Raw genomic sequence first — 25,732 nt, 5'->3', positions numbered from 1 at the left:
CAGAATTTTGTCTACCTTTCTAAAACTTTAAAGCTTTCCAGGATCCATTATTGCTTTCATACCCATTTCTACCATTAACTGGAAGAAGGTTGAAAGCACAAAAAATAGCAAAAATAGGCTATGTTCCAGTAAAATGCCAAAACTGTGTAAAAATGTTGGTTGTCTGACAAAAGTCGGTCAGTCCCTAAGGGCTGGGAAAATGGTGATTTCAGCCTCACAAATACTTTGTTGATACCATTTGCAGGGGAAAAAACAGACGCTTTGATCCATAGCCCTTTTTCCCCCCAAAAAAAACAATCTTGCTGTATTTTGGCTAATTTCTGGGCCCCCTCTAGGGAAAATGACAAACCCTGGGTACCGATGATGTTGGAAAAAAAGGATGCAAATTTGGCATGGATACCTTATGTGGTCAAAAGGTTACGGAGGCCTAAGTGCGAACTACCCCAAATAGACAAAAAAAGTCTTAGCACAGGAGGTAAAAAAAGCTTAGCAGCGAAGGGGTTAATCCACTATACCCATAATGGCAGCCTGGATATCAAACAAGCTGACTCTATACCTTGATGAGGACAGAACCGACCATCTATCTCCAAGAATACCATTTTACTTAACATGTTCCTGAAGCTGCAAAGTAGCCACTTTTCTAGGGATCCTAAGAAGCTCTAGAATATTAAAAATGTGGCAAAAGCTGGAGGAGTCCAACACTTTCATACCAGTTTATTTTAGAAGTGGAGTAACCCATGGCACAGTTAAGGTAGACTGTATATTTTTCTCACATGAACCATTTGCATTATCATAGATGTATACAGGCAGTCCTATGCAAAATTGTTTAATGACCGTAGAAAGTCAAGGTTCACTCAGGGTTGCCAAACTAAAACCAAAAAGCATATGATGCTCACTAACAAGGAGAGAATTTACCATTGATCCAGACCTACCTTCACAGATCGTAATCCCATCTCCACAATCTACGACTACATATTTTAGTCGTTATCACAGGAGGAGCCAACTGATATTTGCACTTTCTGCAGGATCACCCTGGTTTTCTTTCTTTTTTTGTTTTGTTTTGCTGAATCCGATTTTTTTCTACTGTGAAATGTAACTTAACCCCTGATAACTGGAGGTAAAGTGCTCAAGCTCCTCCTTTGAACATGATTAAATTGGTATACACCTGATTGGCATATTTAACTTATCTATACGTCCCTAGTATCAAGGTGAACCCAGGGCCTGTAAATCAAATATTAAAAGTGGACTGCAGCACCCACTGTGCCATCCACCAGAGTGAGAATGTATTTATTTATTTATTTATTTTGCACATTTGTAGAGCGCTCTGATACCCGGAGGTGTCCTGGCGCTAGAAAGATAGACTGGTGTGTTGAAGCATGCTTACTGAGTGAAGAGCCATGTTTTTAGACCTTTTCTAAAGGCCATCAGATTCTGGATTTGTCTAAGCGCAAGTGGAAGTTTATTCCAGGCCTCTGCGGCCCCAAGAGAAAAACTCCTGCCTCCCCAGCGAGCTCTTTTAATTCTGGGGACCGTGACCAGCGCCAGTTGTCCTGACCTCAGGGTTCTTGCTGGTTTGTGCCAGCGGAAAAGAGATTTCAAGTGCCTAGGTCCCGAATCGTGGAGGGCCTTAAAGACCATACAGACTGCCTTGAAAATTATTCTTTTACGGACCGGCAGCCAATGAAGCTTGCCCAGCTCCTGAGAAACCGAGGCAAATTTGGGTGTGTCAGTGATAAGGCGAGCAGCTGCATTTTGCAGAAGCTGGAGTTTATTTAATACGCTCTGCTGGGCGTTTAACATCAGGCTGTTACAGTAGTCTAGGCGTGAGAGCACTAGACCCGTAACTATTGTTTTCCTGTGTTTCTTCTCAAGATAAGGTAGTATTTTCCTGATGGTTTTGAGTATGAAATGAAGGGAGGAGGAAAGAGCATTCACCTGGGCTTTAAAGGTCAGGGAGGTATCCACCAGAATACCGAGATTTTTCACTTTGTCCACCGGATCTGGGAGAGGTCCCAATTCGTCTGGCCACCATCTCGGGGACCAAAAGTTGTCTCTGTCACCAAAGAGCAGAACCTCGGTTTTTGAGGAGTTCAGCTTAAGGCAACTTTGTGCCATCCAGCGGCCAACTTCAAGCATGCAGTTTCTGAATCTATCAGCGGTATTTTCTGTGTTACCGGGAAGGAGGGACACCACAATCTGAGTATCATCGGCGTACGCCGTGAGTTGAAAGCCGAATGATCGAATCACCGGGGCGAGGGTGGACACATATACATTAAAAAGGGTTGGGCTCAACGAAGACCCCTGAGGAACTCCGCAAGGAAGCACAAAGGAGTGAGATTCGTGGCCGCCCAGCGCCACTGTCTGAGATCTGTCAGACAGGAATGCTTGTAGGATTTTTAAAGCCTTACCCTGAATTCCACATGCCCTCAACCGGTCCACCAAAAGCTTATGGTGGACCGTATCGAAGGCTGCCGAGAGGTCTAATAGGATCAGAGCTGCTCTGCCCCCTGTATCCATCACCTGCCTGATATCTTCCATAGATTTGATCAGGGCGGATTCCGTGCTGTGCCCCTCTCAGAAGCCGTGTTGGGAAGAATCCAGTACATCCGCCGATTTGAGGAAGGCACTAAGATGTGTGTTCAAGTAACCTTCTATTATTTTGGCCGGGAGTGGGAGTCTGGCAATCGGGCGATAATTGTTCATCTCCGTGATGTCAAGATTGGTTTTTTTTAGCAGGGGTAAGATGGAGGCTTGCTTCCAACTAGAGGGATATTCCCCTGTCTCCAGCATCTGATTGAAGAGGGGAGTGAGACCCCTAGCAATTGCGTCTGGTGCAAGTTTAGTTATTGTTGTGGGGCAGGGATCATGAGGGGAGCCTGATTTAATTTTGAGTAGGCGACTTATCACTTCTTTTTCCGTGATGGGCGGGAAATATAGAAGCGTGAGTTCAGGTCTGGCGGAATCAAGGGCCTCCCTCGGTGAGGAGGTCATCACTATACTATCTAAGGGGAGAAAGATGTTTTCCACCTTTTCACGAAAGAAGGTCGCCAAGCTTTCGCAGAGTGAGAGGCTTGCTGGAATTTCCATAGGTTTGGGGTTTGCTAAGGAAGCGACCGTAAGGAAGAGTTCTTTAGGGGTATTGGTTGCATCTTCTATCTGTCTCGTGAGAAAGGCTTTTTTCGCTTGAAGGATGGATTCCTTGTAACGCCTTTGTTCTGAATTAAGCGTTTTTTTGTCAGCTGCCCTATAGTGCATGCGCCAGATTTTTTCAAGTTTTTTGCACCTTATTTTATGTTCCCTTATTTGATCTGTGAGCCATGGGGCGGCAGGCTTGGCCCGAGTGGTGTGGATGATTTTAGGGGGGGCTAAGAATAAACAAGCCTGGTCCAGCCAGGTAGTATAGGTCTTAGCTGCTTCCTCCACATTGTTCGGAAGGGGGGGTAATGTGGTGTTTAGTGTATTATCTAGCGAGTCCCCAGTGATGTTTTTCCATTTTCTCGCTAGTTTCGGGGTGTTTCTCTTGTTGACTGGTTTTTCATAAATGGTGAGAGGAATAGAGAAGTGGATTGCTGAATGGTCAGACCAGAACACTGGTAGGACCGAGGAGACTTTCAAATTAAGCTGATTGGAAAAGATCCCATCTAGGGTGTGTCCTGCTCTGTGAGTAGGATCCATTACTAACTGTGGCATGTCGATCCCAGTCAGAAGATCGATAAGTTCCTGGGTGTCGGGGGATGTTTTGCTTTCCAGATGGAAATTAAAATCACCCAGAAGAGTGAATCTTTGGGAGCAGGCTACAGCTTCTAGTAATTTACTCAAGGCTGCTAGAAATCTAGTTTTCTCGCCCGGGGGCCTATAAACAAGGCATCCTATGAAAGACTGGTGATTAGAGAGGGTAAAGTTGAATAGCAGAGATTCATCTAGGTCAGAGGGACCGGGTTGAAAGGAGCCTCTGATGTCTTTATGATATATAATGGCTAGGCCGCCCCCTCTCCTTTTGTCCCTATTTTGGGTGTAGCAGATAAAATCCTGTGGGGTAGCTTTGACTATATCTGGACCTGATGCTGCGTCGGTCCAGGCTTCCGTGATGAAAGCAATTTTTATGCCTGCGTCCTGAATGTACTCGGCGACTTCTAAGCTATGCTTGACTAGAGACCTTGTATTAAGGAGAAGGCACTTAGTCAGGGAGTGGTTGATTATTGGACAGGTGAACTGGTCTCTTAATTGCGTGATTGGTAGCCAAAGAGTTTTGGGCAAATGTGACGAGCACTTGGGGCAGTGGGAGAGTGTGGGAGGGTGATTGGTCCCAGGTTCCCAAATGTTGCAGTCCTTACCGGGAGAAACGATGTTTAGTGCTAGCAGTTCGTCTGTATTGTAAACAAGCCTAGGTAAGGGGTGAGGCGTGGAAGCAGCAGAGGGGCTGGCCCTGGGCGCGGGTCCGGCGCGGACGGGCGCAGACGGGCTCGCCTTTGGCGAGCCTTCGGCGCGCCGTCGGCGCGCCCGCTGCGCTCGTCCGCTGCGCTTCCTCGTGAGGGGGGCCATATAAAGGAGGAAGGGCGGGAGGGGCGGAGCACTGCACTGCTCGGCCGGCTCCCAACCCAAAATGGCGGTACCCTCGGGAGCGGAACGCCTCCAAACGGGGGTTCGAGTGCCCAGAACAGAAAGTAGGGAATTTAAGAAGATAAAAGCAGACACAAGTGAGCTTTACAAAAATAACAAGTGGGATAAAAACAATTTACAATTTATTTCCAAACAATACTAATCTGTTCTAAAGGTCCCGGCTTCCGCCTCAGGACGCTTGCTTCACACACCGAGACTGTCAAGTCAGTCTCCGGTAGGAAGCGCCAAGTTTTTAAAGGAGGAAGGGCGGGAGGGGCGGAGCACTGCACTGCTCGGCCGGCTCCCAACCCAAAATGGCGGTACCCTCGGGAGCGGAACGCCTCCAAACGGGGGTTCGAGTGCCCAGAACAGAAAGTAGGGAATTTAAGAAGATAAAAGCAGACACAAGTGAGCTTTACAAAAATAACAAGTGGGATAAAAACAATTTACAATTTATTTCCAAACAATACTAATCTGTTCTAAAGGTCCCGGCTTCCGCCTCAGGACGCTTGCTTCACACACCGAGACTGTCAAGTCAGTCTCCGGTAGGAAGCGCCAAGTTTTTAAAGGAGGAAGGGCGGGAGGGGCGGAGCACTGCACTGCTCGGCCGGCTCCCAACCCAAAATGGCGGTACCCTCGGGAGCGGAACGCCTCCAAACGGGGGTTCGAGTGCCCAGAACAGAAAGTAGGGAATTTAAGAAGATAAAAGCAGACACAAGTGAGCTTTACAAAAATAACAAGTGGGATAAAAACAATTTACAATTTATTTCCAAACAATACTAATCTGTTCTAAAGGTCCCGGCTTCCGCCTCAGGACGCTTGCTTCACACACCGAGACTGTACACATGATTGCAGGCCTGCAGCCAGTAGCCTGGCTGTGCAGGGTTTAACTCCAAATCCAACCTGTCACACTAACCCCTAATGACCGGCTTAAACCCTTCATTTGAACATTTATAAGTCAACCCTGAGTTGGCCTTACTACCCATAAAGGCATGGTGCAAGTTACTTAAAATTAAAACATGGAAAAGTTTAATATTAAACATGTCCTCACAGTGAAAAAGTCCTAAAATCCAAATTTACTGTAGCAGGGCTTGCTGTTTCACAGAAAAGCATTGGGAGATAATATTAAAATTAAATAATGCTATCTACGCATAGGAAACCACTATAAATTTCATTTTCGGGCTTCTAAAATATTTCAATTCATTGGTAAACTTAGATTTGTAATAAATATTTTAGTACAAACCACTTTTAGAAAGTTGCCACTTTCCTGCCTGGACCCTGTAAGGCATTCTAACTGTTACCTGGAAGAGGACGGCTCCCCTGTGGTGAGGTATGAACTGCTCCTAGGGCAGGGACAAGGGTCCTTGGATGTGGAAAGATGTTGTGAGTTTGGCAAAGACTTTTGGTTTGCTACAGGTACTCTCACCTGGGTGGGCTTGACCTCTGTTTTCTTCCTAGACAGGCTGGCACCAATCCCAGTCTGCAAGGGTGAGGCCCCAGAGCTGGCTTAGAGTGACCACAGGGGAGGGGTTGCCCATTTTCATAGCACGCCTCTTGGTGGGATCTGACCAGGGGAACTAAGACTCTATCATCTTGGATTTCGAGAGAGCTGGTCACTGTGGGATAGGCTACAGTAAACCCTGGAGTAATTGCTGCTAAAGTAGGTAGTGTCCCCCCAGGGAACATTTACTCCATTGGTAAGGGAGTGACCAGGAGTGTCCCCTATTCACAGACTGGCTCGGTACATAAATGTGAAATTTACAGTACCCTCCTCAGAGTACTCTCTTGACCTGTGGAAGAACAGTAGAGTACTGGACTTGCTACCTGTGTCCTGAGAAGAGCCAAGAAGATTGGACCGGCCATTCGTTGTACGGCTGGCCTCCTGTTTGAGCTACAGGGATGCCAGTGGAATGAGGCCATGTTCCTGCATTCGTAGCTGACTAGTTCCAACTGGACCAGTGCTGGCACCTGCTCCTGCTTGATTGAGTCTTGACCCCTAGGTGCTGCCCACAAGGTTCAGGATCCCTGGCCAGTATCAAAGTGTAGTCCTCCTAACAAATCCTGAAACCTGAGACTTAGAAACTTTTTGCCATCTGTTTGCTCTGAGAACCAGAAGATGACCGGGTCCAACTTGCCAAGCCAAACCAGCGAAGGTGTGTTCCCACTGAGCCAAAGATCCCAGTAGTTCCTGCTTTGCTCTTCTCTGCACCATCAACTCTGATCCAGCTGGACCTTGCAGAGAAGGTTTCTGATTGCATGGGGCCCTCTTGACTTGTCCTGCTGGTAGAATCTGAGCTCCAAAACAAAATCATTTTGAAGGTAGAATTCTTCATCAAGCTAAGGCACAAAAAGTATCTGGCCGGCGATGGACCTTCTCTGGGCACAAAATTCTAATTTCTCTTGCTCAGAGCATTCCCATCATAAGTCAGCGGCTTCTCCAAGGCCTTGTTCAGTTGCTATCCAATGATGTAAAGACCTCTGTGGCCACAGCCTGCTGCCTTGTCCCACAGAGAATTTTTCAGTTCCGTTTCAAAGACTAAGTCTGAAGGTAAAACTTCTAACTGGGTGGAATCTGAATTCTGCTTCGGACACGCACTCCATTGTGGTCTGCCTCAATTTGCACCAGATGACCGCAGTCTGCTTTTAACGCTTTCTGGAGCTATTTTTTACATTAAACTTTAAAAATTCATAACTCCCGTTTTACTGATTGGATTTTTGTCGTTTTGGTGTGATTTTATTTATTCAAATATTCTCTATTTTTAAAAATTGTTTTTTTTTGGGGGGGGGGGGGGGTATTTTGCTTCCACTTGATATCTGGTTGAGTAGTACTGCATAAGTACTTAACATGTTGCGTTTAAGTCAATCCGGTCTGCAATGTGCCATAGCTACCAAAGGGTTGAGCTTAGGTTTAGTCACCCTAACAAGGACCGCGCTTATGATTTCGGTTGGGTTCTCACCCTTCTCAAGTAATAACCCATTCCCTTGCAGGACACTATAATGATTATCTGAATTCCTTTCAGATGGCACTTCTTGTGCAGTGTGTTTGTTTTTTTGATTATCATTTGCACATCCAGAAGTGATACTGTAGCTCTTATCTGGATTGCTTATGTCCAGCAAAAAAGGTCAAGTAATTACTAGAATTAACCAAGAGTTTTCAGTAATGGGTCATTTTATCACTAAATACCCAGCAATTACCCTATACCTTATTGTTTGCACCCACTGTGAATCAAATAAAACTTCTTCTGAATGCTGCCCTGCAGGCTGGACCTGAATATGAACAAACATTTTAGCCACTGACATTCTCATTCTACCACCCACAGTCTTTTCCTTTCTACAACACAGAGGAAAACTATAAACATTCCTCAGTAAACACAGCTTACTACCTGCTCATTGGGGGGTCAAATCAATAATTCCCAATGGAACTACTATTATTGGTACACAAATAAATTTTAAAGAGAGTACTTGCAGCAAGCCAAAAGTCTTTCCCAAACTCACAACTAAGGGACAGATGTATAACGGGGTTTTACACATTAACCTCCCTTTAAAATGGACTAAGCCCATTTAATCATTTGGAAAAGGTTTTACAAACTGTTAAACGAGTTTAGGACACCAAACCATATCAGTATTTAGAATGGGCGTGTTTAGGGCTTCTCTTCCAAATACCGTTATTCCCACACCTCAAGGAAGGTGGTACCTCATTGTGAATGCTTAAAAAACATTTTTTAGGAGTTGAAAACTCATAAAAAATGTTTGTAAAAAGGGGGGCGTGGCTTGGACGGCAGCGGTAATGGCTACCTAATTCCGTCGCTTGGCAAACAGAGGAGCGATTTAGGCTGAAAACTGGGAGAAGCGCAAGCGGATTATAAAGAGGAGGCCAGATATCACCTCGTAAGGTCATGAGGCATAGATTGTGACCGGGTGTTCTCGTACCATTCGCTCAGACGATCACTAAAACGAAGATGAAGTGAGTGAAGTGCGCCCGCCTTGGATTGCAAAAAATGGCAGCAATGCCCGAGACGGCCGAGAAAGTCACGGAGCTATTGTGAATGGAGAGTAAGCTGCTACGTACCATCACCCTGTGAGATCTACTGGCCATGAAGGTGGGTGCTTTATGCTAGAGTTGTAATCGCTTGGCAGCTTTCCAACTGGAAGAATCAAGCCCTCAGTGCCTTCGGCTGGCAACACGATCTGCCTGACCCTGCAATGGCTTCCCTGGCGGCCGCTATCTGTACCCTCTCATCCTTACATCGCGCTAACATTAACGTATTCAGCGCGATTTAGTTAATACCCGTGCCTGCATTGCCACCATAAACCATCATCCATTGTTAGCCTCACTGCCTCACCGCCTGCATATAGTGAAAAGCTCCGCAAGACCAGCTCGTGCAGCCTGGACCCAAAATGGCGGATTATAGACAGTGAATCAGAGGGTGTAACAACGCGTGCCAAGATCTCTCCGCACAAATACGGCCTTAGCAATGTCACTCTAGGTCGGTTATGGTGCGTTTATGTGGCGTTATTAACAGCCTTCAGCGAGCTTCATTGAGCATCTGTGGCACCTATGGCGGAATAGAGACTGCTAAACAGTGCGTGCAGCGTACAATTACGTGCCAAAAGCCATCGTGCACATCATGTCTACTGCAAACCTTTGAGCTTCCTCGCGTCATCTCTGCAATGCCCTCCTGAGACCCAATAGGGGGTCTTGTTGAGAATGACCACTGGCCAAAACGCGCCAAATACTCTGCCATAACCACCGCTGTGAATTGTTGCGAGTGGCTTGGTGAAGACACCTGCTAACCTGAAGCGGACGACCAGGAGGGGGAGAAAAAGACACCAAACTTGACACGCAATACAGAAGTAAAGTGAGCTGCTGTGAGTTGCATGTGGTAGACACATGCCAACCAGAGGCTGACGACCAGAGGCTGCCAACCAGAGGCCAAATACACTGTCATAACCACCGCGAACCAACGCACTGCCATCATTGACAAAACGACCGCCAGTGGCTGTGAACTGTTGTGAGTGGCATAGTGAAGACACCTGCTAGCCTGAGGCTGACTACCAGGAAGGGGAGAAAAAGACGCCAAACCCGACACGAGCTGCCACACGTGCACAATACGGAAGTGAATTGAGTTTCTGTGAGCTGTATGTTGTAGACACCTGCCATCCAGAGGCTGACGATCAGTAGGGGAAGAAAAGGCGCCAAACCCTCTATGAGCGACCACATGGGAGCAGTACAGAAGCGAATTGGCACTCCGAGGTTCTTCTGTGGTCTACATACGGATCAAACTTACCAACAGTCAACTACATTCTAATGCAGTCTACCACAGTCTACTACAGTTTACTACTACCCAAAGGAACCAGTGTACCAAGAACCAGCGATATCGCCAAACAGCGAAGAAGTCAAGCCAGAACCCTGTGTGTGCCCCTGACCACAACAATCTCCTCACAACTTCCTCGCAAACGCGGGTGAGGGGTTGGTGCCAACTACTCACTATCCACGTCACGAAGATGGCTGACAAAGAAAGCAGAGCTTCTTTTAAAAAGTCAAAAGCAGAACCAACTATCTCGGACTCTCCAATCAAGGCAAAACCGGATCTAAATAGCACAATGGACAGGATATTGAAAAAATTAGCGGAGGTACATGACTTGGCAAAATATACGAAACAAAATACAGACTCCATGCAGTTGGAGCTCACAGCCATCTGGGCAGACATGAACACGATGAATTCAAAAATCAGCGACGCAGAATAAAGAATAAGCGACGTCGAAGATGTGGCCACCAAGGCCAGCATGGAAATTAAACACCTCCGAAACACCACAAGTGAGCTTAAAAGACAAGCAGCGGAATTAGAAGACCGAAATAGACGAGGCAATGTGCGCATCTTTGGAATTCCAGAGGGCTCAGAGGATGCTGCGGGTTCATGCGTGGCCTTTCTGGAATCCTGATAACTGGGATACATTTTCATCACAGTTTGGCAATGGACAGAGCGCATAGGATACCGACGTTCAATTCCTCAAACAGAAAAGGAACTTGCCCCATGATATGCAGACCGCTACGCTACCAACATACAGAGGCCATCCTAAACTATGCCAGGAAAAACCACCAAGTAACCTAGGAAGGCCACCGAATAAACTTTACACAAGACTACTCAAAGGAGACGGTAGATACGAGGAAGGGGTTCCTTCAACTACGTGACAAATTGAGAGGGAAAAACATTCAATTCTCATTTGCAGGCCCATCTAAGTTTAGAATCGTTGAGAATGGCAAACCATACTTCTTTACAAACCCCCAAGATCTGGCGCGACACCTGGAAGCAGCTCCAACTTAGGAGATGGAACTTTCCGCTGGGGTCTCCAACAAACAAAAGACTTGAGAACCTTTGAGTTATGGTATCTGGTTTACCCTTCTTATACCCATTCACCTGCACAATTGCAACTGTATAATCGTACTTGCTTTTGCTCACTGCGGCTAAGTAGTTCAGCAGACACAATTGTTTTATAATGTTCTAGGTCCTTCATGGTAAACACCGTAATTACCTTCAGAACATTGGTTTAAGATTCAGACGCTTATTCTATGTGAGTTGTCTTATAACTCGCTGAATACAGAGCCAACAAGTTAATAAGTTATATAACAAGGTATTCTTACTAGTAGCGGTTAGAGACACACTTGAGGTTCATAATATTACACATGTTTATAATAACAGTCGTAACTATCACTGTTATACAGTTGGTTATATAGTTATTTCTTCTAAGTTTCTCCAGATGTGACAATCTTCAAATTATTATCCTCCAAGATGCCTATTGACGGACCTGCCGTTGCAGCTCCTGCATTCGATTTTCTCAGGGAGGGAGGGGAAGGGGGGGTGGGACAGTGGGTAAATGTACTTGTGGTTGTTTTCGTTTTGTCTTATGTAAGTTCTATTCGTTCCTTATATTGCGTTGAAATGACAGGTATGCTCCATTTCGGATACATGGTCAGGGACAGGGCCCTAATGGGCATGAAAGTGAAACGTTTATATCAGCTGGTCATCAGTATGACTCTAGGTTCTATAGTGCAGATAACAAGGACACTATCACACACACACATACATACTCCGTAAGCTGAATCACTTATATAGCGATCTCTAGATCTGACGATGTCTCAGACTAAGGATATAGCAGAGGACCTTAACATAGTCTCCCTAAATGTAAAAGGGCTCAATCACCCGGTTAAGCGCAGAAAAATATTTGACTACTTTGCCAAAACTAAGGGCGACATCATACTTCTCCAAGAAACGAAACTCTCAGAGGAGGATGTTGGTTTCATCAAACACAACTGGATCTCCCATATCTCCTGCTCACCAGCAGACCAGAAGAAAAAAGGATTTATTTCCCTTATATCCAGAAAATCCAATATCAACACTGTCTTACACACACACGACGGTGATGGGAGGATGCTAGTCACACACCTGAAGAGAGATGACCCCATCCACGTGCTTAACATCTATGGTCCTAAATCCGATGAACCCAACTTCTGGGAAAAGATCTCTATTACAATTGCGAGCTTTCCTCAAGATGACCTCATCATAGTAGGTGGCGATTTTAACCTTCCGTTAGACCGCCAATCAAAGTGTAGATACCATCCCACTCGCTTGCATGAGACTCAACAGAATCTGCTCTAAGTTCAACCTTAGAGACTCATGGCTCCTTCAGCACTCAGATACAAGGGATTATACTTTTTATTCAGCCCCGCATAATTCCTATACTAGGATTGCCTATATTTTAATCTCAGGTGCATTCACGCATATCATAGACCAAACGGATATAGCTCCTAAACTGGTGTCAGATCACTCTTGCATTAACACCAAAGTTGCAGGTGCTCATTCCATCCTACCTCCTAAAAGGTGGTGCTTTAACAATGAGGTACTCTCTGACCCAGTAAACAGAGTAAAGATCGAAACTGCTATTAGGGACTACATTAAGGATAACGACTTCCCAGATACAGACATATTCACACTGTGGGATGCGCTTAAGGCGACCATCGGGGGGTCATCATTTGAATTAAAGCAAGGATCAATAAAAACTAAATTTTGAACTTGAGTCACTGGAAAAAGAAATCAAACTCCAAGAAACATCACATGCTGAGGCGTCAGATAACAAAGTCATACTGGATCGGCTCGTTCAGAAAAAATATGAATATAAAAAAATTGTGAGTAAACGAGCTGGAGTGTGGATCAATAAATTCAAGGCACTCAAGCTCTGCGAAGTAAACAAAGCGGGCAAACTATTAGCCTCGTACCTCAAGCACAAGCAGAGACAGTTTACCATTTCCTCAATAAAGGACTCAAATAATAGCATCCAGACAAAACAAAAAGAGATCCTGCGTGCCTTTCACTCCTTCTACAAGGACCTATATGAAAGTAAACAAACAGTAAACTCTGACGAATGCACCAGATACTTAGACTCGCAAAACCTACAGAGACGATCAGAGAAAGATAAAATAGCATTGGGGGAAGCCCATTTCAGAAAAAGAATTATCTATCTCTATCAAATCTCTTAAAAACAATAAAGCCCCGGGCCCAGATGGCTTCTCAGCCTCTTTCTATAAGGCGTTCGACGGGTCACTCCAACCAACCTTATTAAAATTATTCAATTCCATAGCCAGAGAGGGACGTATCTCTAATTCAATGAGAGAAGCCAATATTATTGTTATACCGAAGGAAGGGAAAGACCCTCTTCTGCCAAATAAATTATAGGCCAATTTCGTTGATCAATGTGGACTGTAAAATAAATGCCAAAATCCTAGCCACGAGACTGAATGATGTTCTTCCCAAATTAATCAGTAATTCGCAGGTAGGGTTCCTCGAATTTCGAATGTCGAATGATAACACTAGGTTAATAGGTCATATTCTTGAGCAGGCAAAGATGACATCTGTCCCCGCTGTCATCATCACCCTGGACACAGAAAAAGCGTTTGACAGAGTATCATGGTCATTCCTGAGAGACTGCATGATATCCTTTAATCTTGGTGGCTCATATATTGACATGGTTATGGCGATGTATTCAGACCCTACCGCCCGCATAGCAATCAATGGAACCCTCTCGGATGCCTTCACTCTAGAGCAAGAAACCAGGAAGGGCTGCCCTCTTTCCCCCTCACTATTTCTACTAGCTTTGGAACCGCTAATCCAAGATATCAAACGCAATAATGAAATAAAAGGAGTAGTCTTCCGAGACTCTCAAGTGAAATTAGCCGCATATCCAGATGATATCCTCATTGTCATGGAGGACCCGAGCTTGTCCATCAAGGCTCTGATGCACACCATAGAAATGTACTCAACGCACTCGGGCTATAATTTAAATCGAGATAAATCCGAGGTCAAGCCCCTGAACATCCACTGCACCCGGGAAATACTGGGAGAATCTGGCCTTACATGGCAGCCGGGGTATATCAACTATCTGGGGATAGAATTTGGTAGCACTATATTAGAGTCACTCCAACAAAATGAAGCTAACACCCTAGAGAAAATCAAAAATCTCCTTGATGCATGGTCCCCAAGATTTATCATATGGTGGGGTAGGATTGAGACCATCAAGATGTTGATTACACCACTAGTGAACTATTTAATAACTATGCTCCCGCTCACTCTGTCAGAAGACTTCCATCACAAGTTAGAAAACCTGCTCTCAACTTTCTTATGGGAAGGGAAAAGAGACCAAATTGGTCTGAAAAAACTCAGATTAGACAAATCCTTAGGAGGGGTCAATCTAGCGGACTTTAAACTCTACCAGACAGCATTCATGGCAAAACAGGGTTCGTATTGGCTAGTGCCACCGGAAGAATATACCCCAGTATGGCTGACATTGAAAAATCATTACTTAAAAATCTTGCCCCAGCAGCCCTTCTAACAGCTAACCTCACCAAAGTCACTTGCTCAAAGCCCATATTTAAAAACACAAAGTCTGCACTTCTGAAAGTGGATAAACTATTAGACACTAGCATTAGACGATCTAACCTAGAGTCCCTTAGGGATAACCACAAAATCTTATATAAAGGGAATACTCTGCATAATGAAACCTGGATTAATAGTGGTATTTGTTTCCCCTACCAATTGTTCGACGCAGCTTACCCATTAACGTTCAAAGAACTACAGGCCAAATATAACCTAGATCCCCTGGAGTTTTACAACTTCTTAAAAATAAAGGCAGCATTGACAAAAGCGAAATTATCGCCTTCACCACCTTCCCTGCCACAATATGTGGCGAAAATAAATAGATTAAGACATCAGGTTTCCATGATCTACAAGTTAATCCGCCCACAACATTCTACCCTCAATAAGAAACTCATATCCTTCTGGGACTCGCACTCCTCATCCCTGATATTGGAGGGTGACTGGTCAAAAAACCTGGAGCTCTGTCTCGAGGAATAAGATTGCCCTTCCCCTTTCCCAGACAAAGTTCTGGCTTTTGCACAAGGCCTACTGGACACCAGCCTGGTTACATTCACACAAGATTCGAGAAGACCCCAATTGTTGGAATTGTAATGAGGAAATAGGAGACCTAGTACATCTACTACTACTATGCAAATGTGTGGAACCCTTCTGGGACAAGGTTTTTGACTTCATCTCTAAACTTTTCCCATGCTCCCTCAGTAGGGAACTATCTACCCTGACATTTGGTTTCCTTAGAGTAGAGTCACGAAATGAAAAAGATAGGGCGCTTATTGACCTACTTCTAACAGCAGCAGTTAATATCATACTAAATAACTGGAAAGACACCTGAAAGGCATCTTTCAAGTGTTGGGTCAACTGGGTCTCTAACCTAAGGGGGGCTGACAACATTGCCCTTCAGAACTCACCATGGAAACCCCCCCCCCTTAGACATATGTGGGATAGCCTTGATCTATTTTTTAATTCACACAAACAGCCATGATCCGCAACGGGACTTGACAAACTAGTCCCTTACATGTGATACTCAAACACTTGTTCGCTGTACTACATCAATAAAGAAATACTGTCAAACACTATAGTCCAATGGATGCTTACTGGTTTTTATATTTTTATATTTCTATATATTCTGGTTTGTGATATCCTCTGTATTCCCCCTCGCTGATTATGATTTGTACATTTCTGTTTGACGGTGGCTACATAGGTGGCTATAGCGACCCTAAGTTATTTAACACATATATCCGACATTATACACTGACGGCATTGCCCAGATTGTCATATTGCCACCCTAATCTGAATCATCACTGCATTTGTTTTTATTGTCCTTATTGTTTTTATTCTTATGTCCTTTCATTTGTATTAAATGTGCTTTGTTTTTTATGAAAACAACCAATAATTTTTTTTTTAAATTAAAAACAAATGTTTGTATAAGGTTTTAACAAAATTGTTTTTAATGCATCCCATTTTTGTTTTAGGTAAATGGACAGCACTTAAAAAGAAAAGACACAAGATTGCTTTATTGAAAACCAAATCACAGACATTGTGATCTGTTGACCCCAGCAGGCTGCCATCCATGTGCGCCTGTAGCCAATTCTAGTGGGCTGCAGTTTGCGACCTACAACATGCACATTAATAAAGTAGGTTGGATTACAACCCACAACGAATGGTGATTTTGTGAATCGACCTATTATATTAGTACACTGCCCGGTTTGCAAAAGCGGAATCGATTCGGTAGAAGTGCACAATTTGCAACCACTTATACCAATTCGATTTTAGTACACGATGCCCTAAATATCTAAAATCACCAGGCTTTGTAGCGCACTGCAAGAACACGTGCTCAAGATGAACAGTTGTCACCTAGTGCTGATTTTGTACAGGGCCAAATGTATTTATTTGCTTTCCCGTTTCATTTAGCACACGCGTAACATTTTTGTGAATTTGTACAAATACAAAAAACATGCCTTTTTTCAATCGCCACACGCTTAGATTGGGAAAACTCTTCTTTGAATAGGGCTCCATGACAACCACCCAAGTCTAAACACATTTATCATACTAAGAGAGACTATTGGTCATACATTTATATTGAAAAGAAAATATACACTGCAGAACTAAATCTAAAAAAAAAAACACAAGGCGAGGCAGAAGAATTAGTACTTACGTTTACGTCCGGAGCTTATCTTAGATTCCATCTGTTTGAGCTTCATTACCACCTTCTGTTTGCCATTTTTATTCTCTAATAAATACCTAAGCAACATACATGCATACTGAGTGGCCCTGAAATGGAAAACGAGGAAGACAATGGTTTATATGGAGGACAAAATGGAAAAAGCAAAGCAAAGCAAATATGTTTTTCGGCAGCTGTGCTAGGTTTAGCAGCTTTCCGCACCTTTAATTATTGTTCTACTACGCTCCAAACAACCTACCTTTCAGCTAAACCGTTAACAAACAGATCGACGGAGTTAGCCTGCTGGCTATATGACTTCTACATATGAAATGAATAGCTGACATTGCAACATTTTCGGTGCGTTAGATTATTACGCAGAGACTCTACCACTACCACCAAAGGAAAACTGAAATTGCTAGCAGGTGAAATGAGAGTGGGTAGTAAGCAAAGTTGTCGCCAGGAAGAGAGAGCAAAACAGATAGTCAACTGGGGACAGGGAACCTGAATTAAAGATGGGGTGGGTTTGAAAGGTCCAAATAGAGACAAATAAATCTTGGAAATTATTAGCCATTAAATAGAGGAAAGGTAGGGCGAGAGCGGAACCACCGAAGAGAACAATTAAACTGCAAAGATAGGCTGCAATCTAGGAGAAAAAGTACTTTATGCATTCCATTTGTTTTATGGAGCTCTTGCTATTTTAGTACAGGGCATAAAGTACACACGACAACACGTTTTTGACCCCTAGAACGCATTCACGGCGTCGTATGGTTACTTAAAAATGGCACGTTTTGTAATTTAATTTGCCTAATCCCATTTCATTAAACAATCGTTTATACTACATTACCTTAGTATTTTAACATTCGCAGCCATTAAAGAATATTATTTAAATACAATAGCAAACTATGAGAAGTGTCAATAAATTAGATTTCAGGTGGTGTGTACTGTGTTAGCCAACAGCATCACAAAAAAATACAAAAGGACACATGGTTCATGGCATTCTAATGCCATGCTAGTATCTTTAAAACGATAGAGCACCTAAGACAGCCAGTCACCTACAACTGTAATGCCCTTAATTTATGGTACAGGTGGGGAGCGACTTTTTTAATTTTACAGATATGTTTTAGGGTCATGTGGACAGTAAGCGATTAGTTGCGTTAGGATTTGGAATATTAAGGTGGAACCTTGGAAGGAATGCTCTGGAGTGTTCCAGACGTTGCCAGTTGCTTCCTTGCAGAGGATGGCAGACGTGTGTATATTCAATCTCTTTGCACATACCTATTGGAGATGCCTCTACATTTCACTGACAAGGAGGATTGGCTTTTTGCAGGCGCTCCATCCCACATGAAAAACTCCTGTTATCCCACAGCGTTGTCATGGATCAGCGGTGGGTTGCCCCCGCCATGACGAGTTGCCTCTTAGTGCTCAGCTCAGTTTCTCGACGAAAATAAGCTCAAGTGTCCATGCTGAACAACCATTTACCATTCGCTGCATCCAAGATCAACAAAGCTTCAGATCTCCGGAGTCGGAGAAGCACCATTTTTTTTATTTTGATTGGGCTCAAGGTCTTCTCACTGTGGAGAACTGTGTAAGTGAAGCTCGTCTACGCAGGTTAAGAGCAGTAAAAGGTGGCATGCTGATGTGCCATGATTATCAATTTCATGATTGTATACTACGAAGCTGTGGCCATATAATTGCAGCGTCAATTGACAGCTTGCTGTGCGGTGAATGCTAGAGACTCGAGTAGTGGTATGCTTGACCATGGCGCAAGCCAGTGTAACAGTGTAGATATCGATTATTCTTTACACGACATACATACTAGATTTGAAACTGAAATCATAACATGTACCTTACACTCAAACATGTACCTTATACACATTGATGAAAAACATCACAGAAACAGAGAAAAGCTGAATTATCATTACGATAAAAGTGTGTTTGATTAGCTAGATGCAGTAGCATTAATCAAATAATAACAAGATGTTGTGAAGATTAATGAGAATACATCAACTACAGTGGGTGGGCATTAGACAGGTATGCGGTGCTCAATTGACAGTCATCCACAAGTATTTAAAAGGCTAGAGATTTAAATTCCATGGTGCTCTCAAAACGAGGGAAGAAAGTCTGAATATAGGCCATATAGCAAAGGGAGGGGGGCGAAGGCCCTTGCCCAAGGGGCCGTTACCCTATCCCTGGTGTCTATTGGTCGATCCCTGCATGGGGATCGCCCACTAGGGAAGGGTACCACTGGAAACAGGAGATTTTCCCCTTTCCAGCGATACCCCTCCTGTGTGTTTCGTGCTCGGGGGCTGAGATAGCCCCACGAACACCAAAGCAGTGAAAACAAAACAAGATCGGCTCATTTCAGTTTAACTTTAAATGCAATGACGTCAGCACACCATGCGCGATCGTGATTACATTGAAAACAAGCCTTTGCAATGCAATAGGTCTCGCATTTACGATAGTTTAAGCTATTGACATTGTAAATAACAATGCCTTTTATTTAGGTTTTAAAAACCAAAACATAAATAAAAGGCATTGTCACTTACAATGCCAATAGCTTAAACTCGCATAAATGCTAGACCTATTGCATTGCAAATGCTTGCACTTCAGCTCCGCGTGAGCTGTAGCTTGCTCTGAAAGGTAAACAGTCCGCTGAGCAGCCTGTCGCTGGTACTATGCGCAGAAGAAACAGTGCAGGTTTCCCGCCTCACCTCCCATTATCATGTTTAGATTTCTGCAGATTCTATGGAGTAGCCTCATTCTCCACTACTTTAACATTAGGACGTTTAAAGCTTTCCGTTTATAGAAGTAAGGGCGTCACTTCCAAAGCTGATTTATTTTAACTTATTAACAGCCAACGTAGTCTGAAATAAAATAAACCGATAGCTGTGGCACATTTCAATGCAGTTCACACTCTCCACAAATTACAAGTGGCACCTCCACAACAGTACTGAGCACTTAGAGGAGCGAAAAGAGTTAGGAAGTCTCCAAACACACCAGAAATCGGAAACCGTACAGGCAGTACAAGCACACTATGCAAACATTGAACTAAAACAGAAACCGACGAGGCTGAAGAAGGGGAACGGAGCCTGGGATATGTGAAGAAAGAAGCATAGCCCACGGGAGCTATGAGGTATGCCGCGGAGGCAGCCTCACCAGCATATGATACAGATAGCATGCCCCAACGCTGCCCACTTTACGTCCAGGTGAAGCTTTTGATGCGCTCAAGTGGTTGCGTTTTTCTCCTATTTTTCGTCCGAGCTTCAGTCTATTTGCTTGCGTACCTCATTTTTCGAGCGTCTGCCCCTATCGCCAAAGTTCGAGTTTGCCAAACTGGCAAATTATCTTTGACAATAGGAACAAGCCGGAAGTCAGGCGCCCTTGCCCGGGACGTGGGCGGGTCCTGCTCCGGCAAAAACAGAAACCGGCGTGCCGTGCTAACGCGGGGCTCCCATGTTAAAGGGAGAGCCCCGCGGTGGCGGTCGGAGTGAAGAGAAGCCCCAGGAGGGGGCCCGGGTAAAGAATGCGGCGGCCGAGGATGACCACAGCAGCGCGGGGCTCCCAGGAGTACAGGGAAGCCCCGCAACAGAAGTGCTGCAGCCGTGAGGAGGAGCCCCCCCCCAGAAGAGCATCCCGGTGAGTAAAGAAGGGCTGGGGGGGCTCCGTGTGGGCTATTGTTGCTCAGAATTACACTTTATGCCAACAATAGCCCACACGGATCCTCCAACGGGGCTGGCATGTTATCGGAAGCGGGACAGGAGATGTGCACATTGCGTGTGTGCACGTGCATGTTCACGTGCGCGTACACCGGCTCAAATCCGCCAAAAGCCTTGCGCGTGCCCATCTCCTGTCCCACTTCCGAGGCAAGTCAGCAACAATAGATCGCGCTGCGTTCGCAGGCGAGACCTAAAAACAATGCCTTGGGAGGTTGAGGACGCTCTTCCCCCACCTCCCGAGGCAAAAAAATAAATAAGAAAAGGAAATCCCTCTGCTGTTTTGAGCAGAGGGATTAGGCGGTGGTGTCCCTTGGACGTAACCGTTACGTCCATGGTACTGAAGAGGTTAAGGGTTCACGAACACTACGGACACAAATAATAAACACTACCGACTACATTCTTGCAGGAGGCATGTGATCATCCATTTTGCAGGGCATTAATGGCAGTCAAGTAGTTATTGTCATTATTAGCAGCTTGCAATCATTATTAACTTTCTTAACTGTTGCATGACTGCATTATTGTGTTACTGTGCTTACTGCACGATTGTGCCAATGTTCATGATCAGCTATTGATTGCAAGCAGTATATACTATGTACAGCCTAAGGCCTCGGTATTACTACAAAGTTGTGCTGAAGTCATTCTTCACTGTTTATTGTGTTGTGCACTTCCAACCATTTCAGTTACCATTTGTACTGTAAATATCTCCTGAATTATTCTTAAAGTGTTGTATACTCACAACGCTGACTGGATATTGACTTATTTATGCAACCATGGTACTTGTGTCTTACTGTACCCAAATTCACCCTGTACTACTATTTGCTAACTAAGATCGCGACTGCTTGTTCATGTCCTCCTGGAGAGCCTAGGAGGCTTATTGAGGCTGATATCCTACCACATACAGAGTATTGTATGCCATTGAGAAAAACATAAATATTGTAATCAAAAGATAGAATTAGCTACCAGAGGAGTGACAGATTCCAACCATCACACACAGAACATGCCACAATGTTGACTCAAGCTTTTCAATTCAACCGAGTATGCTCAGAAATAACATCTCTGACCTCTCAGGCTATAAACCATGGATGCCACCAAATAATTGTGGACAACCAGATTCATGGAGCAAGAAGGATAGCTAGGAACAATCTCTCGTGACACAGAGCAAAAGAGACCAAATATTGGTTCCCACTGGTGGTCGCACACAATGCAGTTAGCCTACAATAGACTGCCATGGTTTACATCGTATTCTGTAACAATAAGAAATGGTAGCAAGAGAAAGTCCCATTTAGTCCCCTCCTGCCATCTGACAACCACCCATCCTCAAAGGAATTATTATAAGAAGCATGTCACTTGCCCAATTCATGAAGAATAGGATGATGTTATCCAAAAACAAGAAGTGTCTTGCCTTCAAGCCCATCCACACCCCTGATAAAATTACCAGATACAGGGCAGGATTGCAAAACACACAGCAGATTTGCATGAGCCTCAAACAATGTGGTTTACTTGATCTTGTGTGTTTAATGCCGCAACGGAAGCTTTTACATAAGGGAAAGTGGCCAAGAATTACAAGTGAGTGAATCATCACCGTATTGAGAAACCTAGTGGGTGCAACACAGCTTCCATGATCTACGTACGCAAAGGTAACTTCAAGAAAGGAAGGGGCAGGGAGACTCGTGAACTTTTGTGCATGCCTCTGAGGGGTTGAACGAACAGGTATTGCAGCCTAGTGTGTAACTACCTGTACTGTTGAACTTCCTCCCCCTTCCCATCTCACCTCAGGAGTAGCAGAGGCAGCAACATCCTGGTCTGCCACTTAACACTATCCTCTCTGAGGCACATATCAAACATTGCGAGAACTGCTGCTAGCACTTTCTCCTTTCAGAGACACCGGCCTGAAATGAATGCGCTCACCCCAGTCTGATTCGCCCTCAGGAGGTACCAATATAGCGAGTAACATGCTGGAAAACAACATTTCCAGCCACCTAGACCCAGTCACCTAAAACATGGCTCTTTTTCTTTCTCCAGTCCTACCAGTCTTACAGCAATAAGGGCCTCCTTGGTAACAGATATTACATATGCTCCACTGACTTTCAGGAATGAAACTTGGCATAAAGCTCGCCAAACTTAAAAGCCTGTCAGAAACGCTTGTCTTACACATAAATGACACATAAATGACTTTTCTCATGCTCTATTGGTTACCCACTAGTATAATCGTGACATGTAACTGCTGTTCAGCACTGACATATTATGTAACTGACTACTCCCTCGCTCTTCCGGTGGCACACCTCCAGCATGTGATTGATGTAGTATCTTAGGACTGTGACCACCAGTACCTCGCGCCCTGGGCGTACAAAAGGAAAGAATTACTTAATCATTTGGGAGATGTTAAGGTGTGGTTATAACGTTGGTTATGAGCGGTGTGTGTGGGGTGTGCTAGTACATGCACCCGGGCTGTGGAGGACATGACCATCTACTATGCCAAGCTTGTAGTAGACTGTCACAAGCAGTAATCTGACATGTGACGGACTACCTAAATCCAGGCAGCCTTCAAGAGCATTGGCTGCACAATAGATTATAGCCTCTGTAGAGATGCACATTTTAATTGCCTAAGGCGCAAATGAAACCAAATGCACCCATTGTGTACCAGTCATCAAGAGGCATCATGCTGGTAAGTGGATGACCCTATCCCAGCAACACTCTAGCAGTAAATGCATGGCATCTGAATGTCACGAAGATTGCCATGGGGGACTTTCTGGTAAAATCAGTATGCCATTTAATCAGTCCTGCCGCAGCATTAACAGCCTCGCAGAGACATTAGCCAAACAAATAACTACCTCTGCATTACTGGCCTGTCAGAAGTAAAAATGACAAGCAACTATTCTTAGTCCCAGAATTCATGCTTTCTTGTCTACGCCTGGCATGCGGCAGATCAAAGGACTAGCACAGCATGCTGCTGACACAGTCCCCACATCCACCAGCCTTTTTGAGTAGGACTGAAAAAGTGCTGCACGGTGCATCTTGTTTATTCCCATTCATACTCCAATGTGTACTATGGACAACTGGATAATAGGATGCCTGTATACTGCACATAAAAACCCAAATAATTGTGCAATCATTTGCTGAATTTATTTTAGAATCTAGCATACATGAAGCTGGCAATGCACTGTGTTTGCTTGGTGGTGGGAAGCATTTGTATTTATGGTATTTGTACTGTGCTGCAAGTGTCATAACAAGTCACGCTTCTAAGTGAACACACACAAAGAAGAAAAAAAAACATGCAGAGCCAATACAGATAAAACTACAATCAAACAGAGATTTGCAAAAGGTGTATTATCGGTTTACATTTAACACTATTGAAACAGAGTAGCGAAAGAAGTAGAACTAGTGATTGATTCCAAAGTCTACCTTCAGAAACACATAGGAACTTTCCCCTGACAACTCAGTGCATGACCTATTACCAAATCAGGCAGAACACATTCAATTTAAATTGGTCATGCACCCGGATCCAACAAGGGCAAAACGATATTTAGACAAGTTGACATTTTTTAAGGTTGTAAATTGTCAAATTGCTGGATTTTGGACAGTGCAAAATGATTCCAATGATTGATGAATGTTAGAAGGGCCAGCCTCAGGGAAGAACAGAGAATGTACCTGACCACCCTGCGACCCACCTTTCCCGGGATAGGGAGCCGAGCACTGGCAGGAGACCCCCTCAGGGCTGGGTCCCGTACCTAAGATCGTACACGCTGATTTAGCACCATGCAACACAGAGACACCACACCGTAGATTCTGAAGTACGTATTCTTTATCTAGAAATATCAGGACCTTTATGATCCGCAGAGGCGTCTGTACAAGTAGAGCAAGGGCTCACAAAGTCTCGGTTGGGGTAGGGGTAGCGGGACAGTCTTAGGATCTGGGTCAATGCGGGTGCGTATCCGGCGCACGGCTCTCAATCCTCGAGCCGGGGGATACGATACGATCTTTGGGGTCCAGCCGGACCAGAATGTCTCTTGAGTTGCGGCCAAGTCTGTAGGGCTCGAGTAAGGGTGTTGGAGGCCAGACAATCTTCAGGGAGCCGCGAGTCGGTCAGCAGGGCTCAGAGTTCTCAAGGATGCAAGGGGAGCCGCGACCACGTCAGCAGGGCTCAGATGTTTTTAGGCAGAAGTCCGTCTCTGCCAGGTGGAGCTGCGACGCTGTCTGCAGGGCTCACCGAGGTTCCAAGAGTTCCGTCGGACTTTGGGAGGATGTTCTTTCAGCCGCGACCACGTCAGCAGGGCTCGTTTCGTTCCAGGATTCAACTGCCGAGGGTCCCAGAGCGCCCATTGTTATAGGTCGACTCCTCTTTGATGTCCGGAGTCCTCACGGGCAGGGGTCTTAGCGTCTGGAGGTCGTTTGTTGGGGGTTCCTGCCACGCGACCCTTTGATCCTTTCAAGGCGGGGTCGGGAGGGATCCCAGACACACAGCAGGCGTGGAGCCAGCCCTCAGGGTGGCCGGAGGGGCGATCAAAACTATCTCTTGAGAGGAGGCCAGGTGTGAGTGAAACTACTCCTCCCTCTCCTGCTCACCAGGAGCTCTCTCTCCCCCAGCCGGCATGGCGCGACTAGGCCTGGGTTGCGCTTGGGTTGAGGCGGCCATCTGGGGTGCGGGGCCGGTCACTGGAGGCCGCGAGGCCGATGGAGGGGGAAGGGTGCTCGGTGTCGGGAAGATGGAGGGAAGGAAGTGGGTAGCCCTGGGTTCTGTGGGGGATCAGGTGTGGACTGGGTCAGGTAGGCTACGTTAATCAGGGTCGTGTGGGGTGTAGAGGTCAGTCTGGTGTCGCTACGGGTCTGGATGGGCCACGCCACGAGGCCGGGTCCAACAATGGGTCAAATGGAGATAAAACTGATGGGCTTAAATTAAAAGAAAATGTACTAAGACCACAAAAGGCAGCGTCAAAGATGAACAGCTTCTATTACTGAACAATAACACATTTTTGCTAAAGCAAATAAAATGTAATCTGCTAGCTTAGCATCATTAGAAACCTGCAAATCAAAACACAGGTCAGAGTGAAATATATGTCCGAGGTTTCTTACTGATTTCACAGCCTGAGAAGGCATGCTTAATGTAGTAGGCCATATAAATCCTGATGCAGAGAGTTGATCAACACCAGAAAGTAGGCTCTATAATTCATAAATGCATGGAGAGTTTGTAGTTGTGCAAATATGTATCTCCTGCAGGTAGGTAGTTAATAAATATCACGATAGCCTTTCTGTACATTCAAATGCATCCACTGTCCCTTACTACTGAACATTTTTGCACGAGATCCGGTTTGGGTATCTTTCTTGCCCCCCGC

At 44.9% G+C, this 25,732-nt stretch overlaps 1 protein-coding gene across 1 annotated transcript in view; it reads right to left on the bottom strand.

Annotated features, from left to right (window-relative positions):
- Nucleotides 1-25,732, bottom strand: part of PEX11A (peroxisomal biogenesis factor 11 alpha) — a 154,042-nt gene that overhangs the window by 111,854 nt on the left and 16,456 nt on the right. Inside the window, exon 2 of the mRNA XM_085644429.1 lies at nucleotides 16,681-16,796. Within this exon, the coding sequence (XP_085500555.1) occupies nucleotides 16,681-16,796 (116 nt within the window). The remainder of the gene's footprint in view (nucleotides 1-16,680; nucleotides 16,797-25,732) is intronic.

Source organism: Triturus cristatus, chromosome 3_1 (assembly GCF_964204655.1).
Source record: "Triturus cristatus chromosome 3_1, aTriCri1.1, whole genome shotgun sequence".
NCBI classification, from domain to species: domain Eukaryota; kingdom Metazoa; phylum Chordata; class Amphibia; order Caudata; family Salamandridae; genus Triturus; species Triturus cristatus.
Note: the sequence above shows the minus strand (reverse complement) of the source record. Positions and strands in the feature narration are given on the sequence as shown.